The sequence below is a fragment of the Arachis hypogaea genome, chromosome 15, assembly GCF_003086295.3.
Source record: "Arachis hypogaea cultivar Tifrunner chromosome 15, arahy.Tifrunner.gnm2.J5K5, whole genome shotgun sequence".
Classification (NCBI taxonomy): Eukaryota; Viridiplantae; Streptophyta; class Magnoliopsida; order Fabales; family Fabaceae; genus Arachis; species Arachis hypogaea.
This window is the reverse complement of record NC_092050.1, coordinates 142,327,140-142,338,212: the sequence shown is the minus strand read 5'-3', so window position 1 is coordinate 142,338,212 and position 11,073 is coordinate 142,327,140. Positions and strand designations below refer to the sequence as shown.

The 11,073-nt window shown below is 34.1% G+C and overlaps 1 protein-coding gene across 2 annotated transcripts; it reads left to right on the top strand.

Moving 5' to 3' along the window:
* The first annotated feature begins 274 nt into the window (after nucleotides 1–274).
* Nucleotides 275–10,670, top strand: LOC112751001 (uncharacterized). 2 transcript variants are annotated; one of them, XM_072217054.1, is made up of 4 exons: nucleotides 275–462; nucleotides 576–2,097; nucleotides 2,576–2,629; nucleotides 10,263–10,670. In XM_072217054.1, the coding sequence occupies exon 2, from the start codon at nucleotides 596–598 to the stop codon at nucleotides 2,093–2,095; it is 1,500 nt and encodes a 499-aa protein (XP_072073155.1). In that variant the 5' UTR covers nucleotides 275–462; nucleotides 576–595; the 3' UTR covers nucleotides 2,096–2,097; nucleotides 2,576–2,629; nucleotides 10,263–10,670. The 2 variants fall into 2 exon arrangements, with proteins under 2 accessions (XP_072073155.1, XP_072073154.1); XM_072217053.1 differs by having other exon boundaries at nucleotides 313–2,097.
* The last annotated feature ends 403 nt before the right edge of the window (nucleotides 10,671–11,073 follow it).

Genomic DNA, 11,073 nt, shown 5'->3' with positions numbered 1-11,073 from the left:
TCATGTATTATATATATTATTAATTAACGTTTTATAATATCAATCTTTGGAAAAAATTGGTAATAAAGTGACCTAAGGATAAATATGATTAATTCGTAATTTTTTAAAGACTAATTTAATTTAAAAAAAATTAAAATAAATTTAAAAAATATCTTATTTTTTAAAGACTAATTTTGACTATTAACTTTAATTAATACTATGACAAGTAATTCATTTAATTTCGGATAATAAAGACAGTAGTAGTAGAGTTGAAGAAAAGTGCTCAGCAATTGAAAATGAGAATAAAGCTAGGATTAATGAGGCAGAAGACGCACAACTTAAACGAATCAAATAAGCTTGATACTGCTCTCACTCTCTCAGGTGGAAGCACTGTTCAGTTCAACGCATTCCCTTTTACGATACTCCACTTGATTGCAAGAAAAGAATGTTGTCATTGTTCTCTTCCTCACCAATCAAATTAAGGTATGCTTTTCAATTCCCAAATTCTGTTTCCCTCTCCGCTCTCCGTCTTTGCTTCCCTTCAACTTCATCCCTACACTCTCACTCTCACTCTCTGCCCCAATCACTTGATGAAGCTGTTGATTCCTTCACTCGCATGCTCTCTATGCGTCGCCCTCCGTCCATCATCCAATTCACCAAGATTTTGGGATCTCTTGCCAAGACCAACCATTTTCCCACCGCCATTTCCCTTTTTCAGCAATTGCAAGCCAGGGGAATTGCTCCCAACTTATTTACTTTGAATATCTTAATCAATTGTTGCTGTGGCATGGGTCGTATGAAGCTTGCTTTCTCTATATTGGCCAAGATTTTCAGGATGGGTTTTCAGCCTGATGCCGTAACGTTGACAACAATCCTGAAAGGCCTCTGTCTCTGTGGTAATGTTGAAAAAGCACTGCACTTTCATGCCACAATGCTGGCTCATGGATTTCACTTTAATCAAGTCACTTATGGGACCTTGATCAATGGCCTCTGTAAGACCGGACACACATCAGATGCTATTCAAGTGTTGAGAAAGATCCCACGACATGGAATTGTTCCTAATGTCATCATGTACAACGCAATTATTGATAGCTTGTGCAAGGTTACCCTTCTAAGTGAAGCTTTTCATTTATATTCTGAAATGCTTGCTAAAGGAATTTATCCTAATGTTATCACGTACAGCACTCTAATTTATGGATTGTGCCTTGGGGGTCAACTAAAAGAAGCCATTGATTTACTGAATCATATGATGCTGAAAAACATTACTCCAACTGCTTGTACCTATAGTATTTTGATTGATGGGCTATGTAAGGAAGGAAGGGTCAAAGATGCTAAGAGTGTGTTTGTTATCATGATGAAACAAGGTGTGAAACCAGAAGTGTATATTTATAATAGCTTAATGGATGGATATTGTTTGGTTAATGAGGTAAATAAGGCAAAATATGTATTCAACACAATGGCCCAAAGTAGTGTGTCGCCTAATGTTTGTAGTTACAATATCATGATTAATGGTTTGTGCAAAAGTAAAATGGTCGATGATGCCTTGAATCTCTTTGAAGAGATGCGTTGCAGGAACTTGGTTCCGGACATGGTTACTTACAATACTCTAATTGATGGCTTGGGAAAATCAAGGAGAATCCTTTGTGCTGTGGAGCTTCTTAAAAAGATGCATGATAGAGGTCAACCTGCTGATATAGTCACTTACAGTTCCTTGCTGGATGCTTTGTTCAATATCAAACAACATGACAAGGCACTTATATTATTCAAAGAAATGAAAGAGAGTGGCATTGATCCAGATATATATACATACAACATACTTATAGATGGCCTGTGCAAAAGTGGAAGAATTAAAAAGGCAGAAGAGATATTTCAAGATCTTTCCATTAAAGGCTATCGTCCAAATGTGCGGACATACACCATTATGATCAATGGGCTTTGCAAAGAGGGTCTGCTTCACGAAGCATTGGCACTCATGACAAAAATGGAAGACAGTGGTTGCTTACCAGATGCTGTGACTTATGAAACAATCATTTGTGCTCTATTTGAAAACGGTGAAAATGATAAAGCTGAGAAACTTCTTCGTGAAATGATATCTAGAGGCCTATTGCAAGGATAAAGGTAGATGAGATTCTTCTTGTTAGACATCACAAATGTTGTTTGTATCTCTTTCTTTTTAACTTGTGTTTTGTTACCTTCTTCAGGATCATCTATCCATTACATATTAATGCTTTTGGGGCTTGACATGATTGTTACTCTTTATTCTGCTTTATCCACCCTAAGCGTTTTCTTTGTCATTGCTTATTTTATGCAGTGACTAGATGGTTGTCATGCGTTTCTTGTGGGTATCTATCATTATTTCTTTTTTTCTTTTCTGTAATTATATAAATGCATTGATGTTAATTTAGCACTAAGCTGAAATGGTTCTGATTTCATCATTGAAAGGGAATCACGTGTTAGTTGTGAAGCTTCCCTGCACTCTTATTGTCTTACAATCTTTTCATTTCCCCCCATGCAGCACAAACTGGCTGATGTAGCTTTAGATGAAATCTCAAATGTTATTTTGCAAACATCTTCTCATTTTTCTGTGTTCATGCAGTTATACCTGAGGGCTGAGGCATAATGTACCAAAGCAATTAACATGACAAAGAAGGTAACTGATTTTCTTGTTATATAGAGTAAACAAATTTTGCTTTTAATTCAAGGTACTAATATCCATGGGTAACAAAACCAAGCTTGATTGAACTACTATTGATTGGCAATTTGGCATATAATGGAACAAAGGAAAGATTTTTTGAGTATGCAAACTCACTACATGAATCAAGTAATTAAGTAATGGCATTTAGGATATCGCTCAATGCATACAAAAATTTTTTATGTTAGTGAACTGCACTAAACCAATATTAACTTGAGAAAAGAGAAAAGTGTAGCAAAAGCCAATTTAGAGTAATAGTTTTCTTCCACTTTTCATCTTCTTTGGAAAGGTTATGTTCCTGTGTTACATTTCCTTCAGCTAAGTCGCCGAGATATTTTCCATGCTTGAGAGGGATCATACTCCTAAAATTTTTTCCTTTTAAGTTGTTCATAATTTTCATCAGTACATCAAAAAGAGAAAAAAAATGACTTGACAATAACCTAAAATCAGCACATCAAACCCATGCATGTAATGTGATAAATCAGAAACAAAAAACTACTTAGCTTTTTCAAAAATATCAACAAATTCAGAACTTCAGAAACACAATATCTCCCAATTATGCTCTATACTTCATTTGTCGTCATAAATAACAAAGCATGGAGTTTAATGAGAATACAAAACCTACAATTTAATAAGAATATATCTATGGTAAACACTGTTTAAACAAAAATAGTAAAAACTTAAAAATTTAGTGAAAAATAATTAGAATTGGATATTTGTCCTAAACCTTTTAATAAAATCACTAAATGAAGCCAAGGAACCAAGAATTATTCATTCAAAGACAAAATTATATACTAATATTTACACCTTATAGATATCTTTGCTAAGCTTCCTGACAGTTTTGGAAAGCAAAGTATTCTCCTTCACCAATCTCTCCTATATAAAATAATCAAAATTAAAAAAATCAAGCATGATTAGATTGAATTGAACTGGGTTTAGTGGTATGTCCTTTCATGATGTGGATGTCAATTAAAGTAATAGTATTACAGACTTCAAAGATAGAAAAGGCAATAGTATAAAATGATTAATATTGCACCAACTACATAAATAAAATTTTAACACAATAATATAAAATCAACAAAAAGAAAAAGCATCCTAATAAGCATACACAGAGAGGAGCAAGATATTGGTATCTACATGTAAGAACAAAAAAATACACGAATATAAGAGGGAGAAACTTAGAAGATCCAATTTTATTATGTATTTATTTATTTATAATGGAAAATTACCTCCAATGTACTTCTGTTGGAAGTAACCTTCATCGAATTCATCATCACCTATAATGTTATTCAAATTGTATGTAAGACAGAATCCATAAATAATCAATAAGGTAACGATTTTATTGTGCAAGAACATGAAAAACAAAAGGATATATTTTTAGTTTTTGTTTTTGAAATTTTAAATAGAAAGATGACAAAAAGGGTCTCCACTTTTTCCAAAATTTCCTACACAATGTTTTAAATTGGAAACAGAAAACAAATACCCTCAGTTAAATTTATAGAAAAACAAAAGAGAATAGGTAGTATGAATTGCTCAGATTTAATGCTTTTATTAAGTAATATTGCAATAGTAAACTTTTCCATTTGCACATTTAAGTCAACCATTTTGATTAAACAGAAGAAAAATAGATGTACTAAAAAAATACATATGGTGCTTCAATTCATTGACTAAAGACTGATACCTGAAGACCATAAGCCAAAAGAAACTTCATTACATTTGGACCATTTTTTTAATAACGCTTGCAGTGCTAACTTTATTTGAGAAGCATTTTAAAGCCACTTCAAGTGTTGCATGATTAGGATAGCCATTTGCCGACCAGAAGGCCACAATTATGCATAAAATAAACAAAATTAAATAGAGATTATGAAACCTCTAGCTTACTATCAGTTGAAGCTTCATTTCAGAAGTAACAATACACAATGTTAGGCAAGTAAATTTTCAAACAATCTAATTGCTGATTACCTTAGTCATGTATTTAACACAGATACTATTTCCAGTTTCCATTTTGGTTCACTAAAGGTCTAATCATGTTCAATGAAAACAGAACTATTAATGATTATCCAATATTCCAAACAACCACAACTATATAAAAATGTTTCAAATTGGGATAACATAAAGAGAAGCTAAAAAATTTGACACAAACCCATATTGGAATTACTCCACAACAACCGATTCAGCTCCTGGGAGAACTGCCTTGCTCTAGCAAATGCCTTTGGCTTCAGCACCAAAGAGAACCGCCTCATCTTCATTTTCTATACAAAAAAAATTGTAACTGCAATATGATACAATTAAAAATTATTATATCATCTAATTTCACATGGAGGAAATAAGAAGGCATAATCATCAAGTTAAATACTATGTTCACATTTAATGTTAGAGAACATAATTATTCATCAAGAAAAACAGAATAGTAGCATATGGATATTCTGAATTCGTGTCTTAATAGAACTAATTAATTCCTTGCCCTTTATGAAACACACAGAGATCTGATGTTAAATCTTTTTAATATGGCTTGAAGAAAAAAAATCTTTGGTTTTATAAAGTGGAATGTTGCTAGAACTCTCTTTGAAGCTTAGGAACTTTTCACATCTTGGATCTCAACAATTACCAGTACTTATGGATATATATATATATATATATATGCAATGATAATGATGCAAAACTACAGAGCCACGAAAGAATTTTTGAAAGCCAGATGCAAAATTACATCAATTGATCCAACCTTAAAAACCAAAAAGGGAAAACATTATTCAACCTTATATAAATTTATTATACTATGTAGGAATCCAAAAAAGAAACAAAATAGAAGTTACTTTATATAAGAAACCAAATTTTATATGATAGAGTGAAATGGTGCTTTGTGGATACTGTGCTAGAGAAGATGGGCTTCGGTAGAACTTGGAGGGCATGGATCAGGGAGTGTATTAGATCTGCATCTATCTCGATTCTGGTAAATGGGTCACCATTGAAACCTTTTAAGATGGAGAGGGGACTCCGTCAAGGTGACCCATTATCATCGTTTTTGTTTGTTCTGGTGGTGGATGTGCTTAACAGAATGATTGGGGAGGCGGTCGAATATCTCCATTCTTAGTTGGTAGAGATAATTAGGGCACGGGTTTAGTAGGATATGGCACGGGTTTAGGGTGTACCCTACCCTACCCTACCCGCACCTCATATATAACACATATTTTATAAAAATTGGGTATATAGTGAAGGAAGTGAGAGTTGAATCCATAACCTCCCTTATGTAATGACTTACAATAAGTGAACAACCATTAAACTAGTTAGTTAATTTAGTAATTCAAAGCATTAGTTTTTTATTTTTTATGTTATTAATATGTATAAGATTCGAAATGATTGAATTTTATATTTACGTTGAAAAAATTTGATATTTCTGCGGGTAAGGTAGGGTAGGGTAGGATTTAGAACTTTAGGGTGTGGGTAAGGTTAGAGTTGAGAGATTCTCAACCCGCGGGTAGAGTTTTAATGAAATTTTCAACCCGCGGGTATGGTTAGGGTAGGGTCCAAACCCTATCCAAACCCTACCCTACCCTACCCATTGCCAACCCTAGAGATAATATAGAGTTATCACACTTACAATTCGCTGATGACACTATATTATTCTGTCCGCCGAAGGAGGAGACAGTGAGGAACTATCAGAGGCTGTTGAGGTGCTTTGAAATTATGTCTGGTTTGAACATTAACTTTGAGAAATCCAACTTGATACCAGTGAACTGCAGCCAGGAGTGGATAAGACGAATGTGTTAGCTACTGGGTTGTCAGGAGGCGGCCCTACTGGTGAGGTATCTTGGTATTAGTTTAGGAGCAAACCCGTGGTTGGTAAAAACTTGGAAGCCGGTTATATATAAGGTAGAAGAGAAACTCAGCTTATGGAAAGTAAAGGTTCTAAGTAAGGCTGGGAAGCTGGTACTCATTAAGTCGGTAATCAATAGTCTGTCTGTTTACTACTTGAGTTTTTACTACTCGAAGAATCATCTCTCTACAGAGGAGGTTCTTCTGGGGAAAGGAGGATGGACGACCTGGAATGGCTCTTGTGAAGTGGGAGATGATCTAGGCACCTAAGAAGTTAGGAGGATCGGGCGTGGGTGATGCGGTAATTCGTAATGCGGCTTTACTATTTAAATGGTGGTGGCGCTTCTCAAAGGAGGACTGCCCCCTATGGAAGAAGATTGTGTGCTCCTATAATAGCTTGAACCCAAATCATTTGCTGTCAACTCAGAAACTACCAGAAAGAGGAGGCCCGTGGAGAGACGTATGCAGGTATACATAAAGGAGCAACATGTAAGGCAGAAGATGATTGATGGCCTTGATATAGAAGTAGGGGATGGTAGATCTACCAGGTTTTGGGAGGATACATAGCTCTAAGTGGGAAAGTTGAAAGACTCATTTTGCGAGACTCTTCTTGATTTCAAGCAAAAAAGGATCAGTAATTGGGGATTGTGGATTCTGGGATGGGATTGAGTGGGTTTGGCACTTTCAATAGAGGAGAAAACTACGTCAATGGGAGATAGACACCTTAGACCAGATGCTTCATGTCTTGCAATCTGTTAAATTGATAGCAGAAGTGCAAGATAGAGTGGTGTGAAAATCTGACAACGAAGACATTTATTCGACTAACTCATTTGTGCAGGTTTTGCAGGAAGAGACTCTGGATGAGGAGCTTCTGAGATTCAGATTCACAAAGGAAATTTGAAAAGGTTAGTTCCACCTCGAGTCAAGTTATTCACTTGGTTTGTTTTGGTAGGGCGGGTCAATACAAAGGATCGGCTAAATAGGCTGGGAATCTTACCATAGAATGATAATGTGTGCGTGTTGTGCAAGAAAGATGTTGAAAATATTCAACACTTATTTGTTACTTGTGAGTACTCTTGGCAGGTGTGGTGTGCATGGATCTCAGAATTTGGATAGGTGTGGACTACCCCCGGTACTTTGAAAGAACACTTTGAGAGTTGGAGATCAATGCCGATGAGAAAAGAGAGGCACAATTTTTGGCTAGTTGGGTTCTTCTCATCTATATGGAACATTTGGTTGCGACGGAATGATGTCATATTTCAGAGCAAGACAACAAAAGTCGTAGAATGTGTGGGTCAAACATTTTCATGTGCTGCAGAGTAGTGTGGTAAATAATTCCTGTTGTTGATAGCTATGCCGAAGATACATCGAAATTATTTTTCTTTTGTTGTTTTGTCTTTCTTTGCTCCACTTGAGTGTTGAGCTCTTTCGTTCAAAAAAAAAAAACAAATTTTAAATAAATAAATTATGTCATGACAAAATATGATCCTAAGATTCTTATCATAAAACCTAAGTATCAACTTGTCAAGCATGTCAATAAAATCTATAATATATTTTTTTTATTGAAAATGAAAATATTCATTCAATTGGAGCCAATATGTCGCACATGGTCAAATTGGTTACATGACCCGGGCCTCCTTCATCCACACATAGTTTGGAGTGGTAATTGCCAATTGGGCTTGTAAACTCCGTTAAATTAGTAAATAATTAGTTGATAAATTAATTATTGATAAAGAATATTAGAAATATGAATATTATATCAAATTAGGATAAAGCTCATCGAAACGAAAATTTTGACACCAATTTTAAAAAAATCGGTCTAAAATTGGATCGAATAGAACCGAACCGGTTAAATCGAATCCAAACCAGGCCTATGGCCCCAACCGGGCCAACCTTTAAAAGAAATGCAGGGTCAGCAAGATGAAGGCAATGCTGTAATTATAATAGAGAAGTAACAAAACTAGCAATTGAGCAAGTACCATAGTAATTAAAGAGGTTCTTGTTGTAGACAATACCAAGCTAGAGTTACTAAAGTGAGGAGCTGAAAGGGTCTAAATTTCTGTCTTAAAATGCTACATTTCACTGTCAAAAGGAAAAAGATGAAAACGAAAGAATTATTTAGTTAAAAGTTCCAATACATTTTGCAAATAAAATTTTCACCCAAAAAATTATGTGATATTTTTAAATAGTATAATTTAAAGAAAGGAGTGTACCTTTAACCTCTTTTTTGTTTCAAAAATAAGGTTATGACATTTGTCACTGGAAATTCAAATTACAAAAAATAGAAGGAAATGTAGGAAATGAAAATTGTAAAATGATGCCTCATGGAATAGAATTCATGATTATTTGCAGAAGAATAGAATTGCATAGAATTGCAGAAGAATGAAAAATTCTTCATCTAAATAAACATATATACTCGTCAGTGTTAAGATCACAAATGCTGCCAAGTGCTAACACAGTTTGGAATGCAATATCAAACCATCAAGTGACAAGTCAGAATAAGAAATTCAACAGGAGAAAACATTACGACAAAGGTCCAGATACCAATGGGATGAACCTAGTTACCAACAAACAGCAGCATATATGCATTGTTTTTCATTTTATAATTAATACTATGACAAGTAATTCATTTAATCCCGGATAATAAAGACAAAAGAAGTAGTAGAGTTGAAGAAAAGTGCTCAGCAATTGAAAATGAGAATAAAGATAGGATTAAAGAGACAGAAGAAGCACAACTTAAAGCAACACAAATTCAAGAGAAAAATTATAAACTGATCCAGACACATAAGTGCACGTCAGGGAAACCAACTTGCGATTAAGAAGGGCCGTTCAAATTTCCAATCAAACATGAACAATATAAATTCAAAGTATTTGCCTACTACACTTACATACCTGCTAATATATACCAAACTAAGAATCTATTGTTCCTCAAACACAAAAAGAATTTGTACACAGACTACTGGATGTAAACTGGCGACGACCGTGCAAACTGGCTGCAGCGGCGAGATGTGCAGTCTGCAGAAGCGTTGTGCAGTGGCGAAAGAAGACAGACTACCGGAGACGTGAGCAACCCTAGCAGAATAAATTTTTTTTTTTATCACAAATTATATGTAAGGGTAGAGAGGAAATTTGGAAAGTAAAGACTTGTGGTAGGGGTAAATGTAAAATTACAAACTTACGGAAACAGAAAACAGAAAATAGAGGGTTCAATTTGAAATATTACTTCTAAAATCCGTGGTCGAAAATAAGAAATAAAACTTACTAGAAGCTTGTTTAGATGAACTTCTAAGAAAATATCTTTTTTCGAATTGCCTCGCAGCTGAGTCGGATTGTACAAAAGCAATTAGCCTTGACAAAAAGGTGATTTACATCTATAAATAATCCTGAACATGGATAGTAATAAAAGTTCTGTGTGATTGATTTTCTTGACGTACAGACAAATAATTATTTCTTACAATCCGAAGTCCAAATATCATGAGTCCACTTCATATGAAACTTTATCTAACTTTGTTCACGCAAAATATGAAAGGTAAAAAGCAAGTCAATCTATTAGCCTTCTCCCTTCGGCTCCTCTTTAGATCTTGGACTCGGGCTTATTCAAGGGAAGCACTTTGTTTATTCTTGCATATTCTATACTTCCTTGGATCTAGTAGCTGTGCAAATTTTATTATTTATTGGTATTAATTCCCTGTCTTTTTTCCTGCAGAATGTCAAAGTCTAGTAGCTGTGCAGAATTTTATTATATATTGGTATTAATTCCCAGTCTTTTTCCCTGCAGAATGTCAAAGCGTATTTTCGAAGAGGTAGAGCAAGAGAGATGCTTGGCTACTATACTGATGCAATCGATGGTAGGATCTTTCATACAATATTGTGTTAGGTGGTGTCAGCAAAATTATACTTATTCTTTGTCCTTTAAGGCAATGAAAGCTAGTATTATTCAAGTTCTACATCACTAGTGTTACTGCCAAAAGTAATTTAAGGTCCAATTTTGCTTTACGTAAATACATTACGATTGTAATGTAAAAGTGATGTGAGATTGTGAGGTATAGTGCTCATGACTAAAGCTCAATATTTTGATTTTGGGATCATTGGTCTTTGAATTTTCTAATAAAAGCACTCACCATTGGTGTCTGAAGGTGTCTTACTACCTTGTGGTAAGATCTCAAATACCTCATTTTTATTTTACTACTTTTGATCTTGTAGACGTCTCGATAAAATGTCATGCTATTTAAAAATCATTTGAATATATAATGTGAATTGCAAACGATGTACCCCAACCCCCCCCCCCTCCCCCAAAAAAAAAAGGCTCTTTTATCATATATATTCATAAAAATACCTTGTGCTGTTTATAAAACTTGAGCTCTTTAGTTCGAATTTAGAATATAAGTATTTATTTATCATTTTAGCCAATTTTAGCTATTATTATTATTATTATTATTATTATTATTATTATTATTATTATTATTTGTCATAGATAAAAAAATGGATACACTGGTATAAATAAAATCAATGAAATATAATTGTTTGAAATTTATTAATTTACATATACTGACTTGTTCAATTACACATTTATTCACATCCAATTTTAA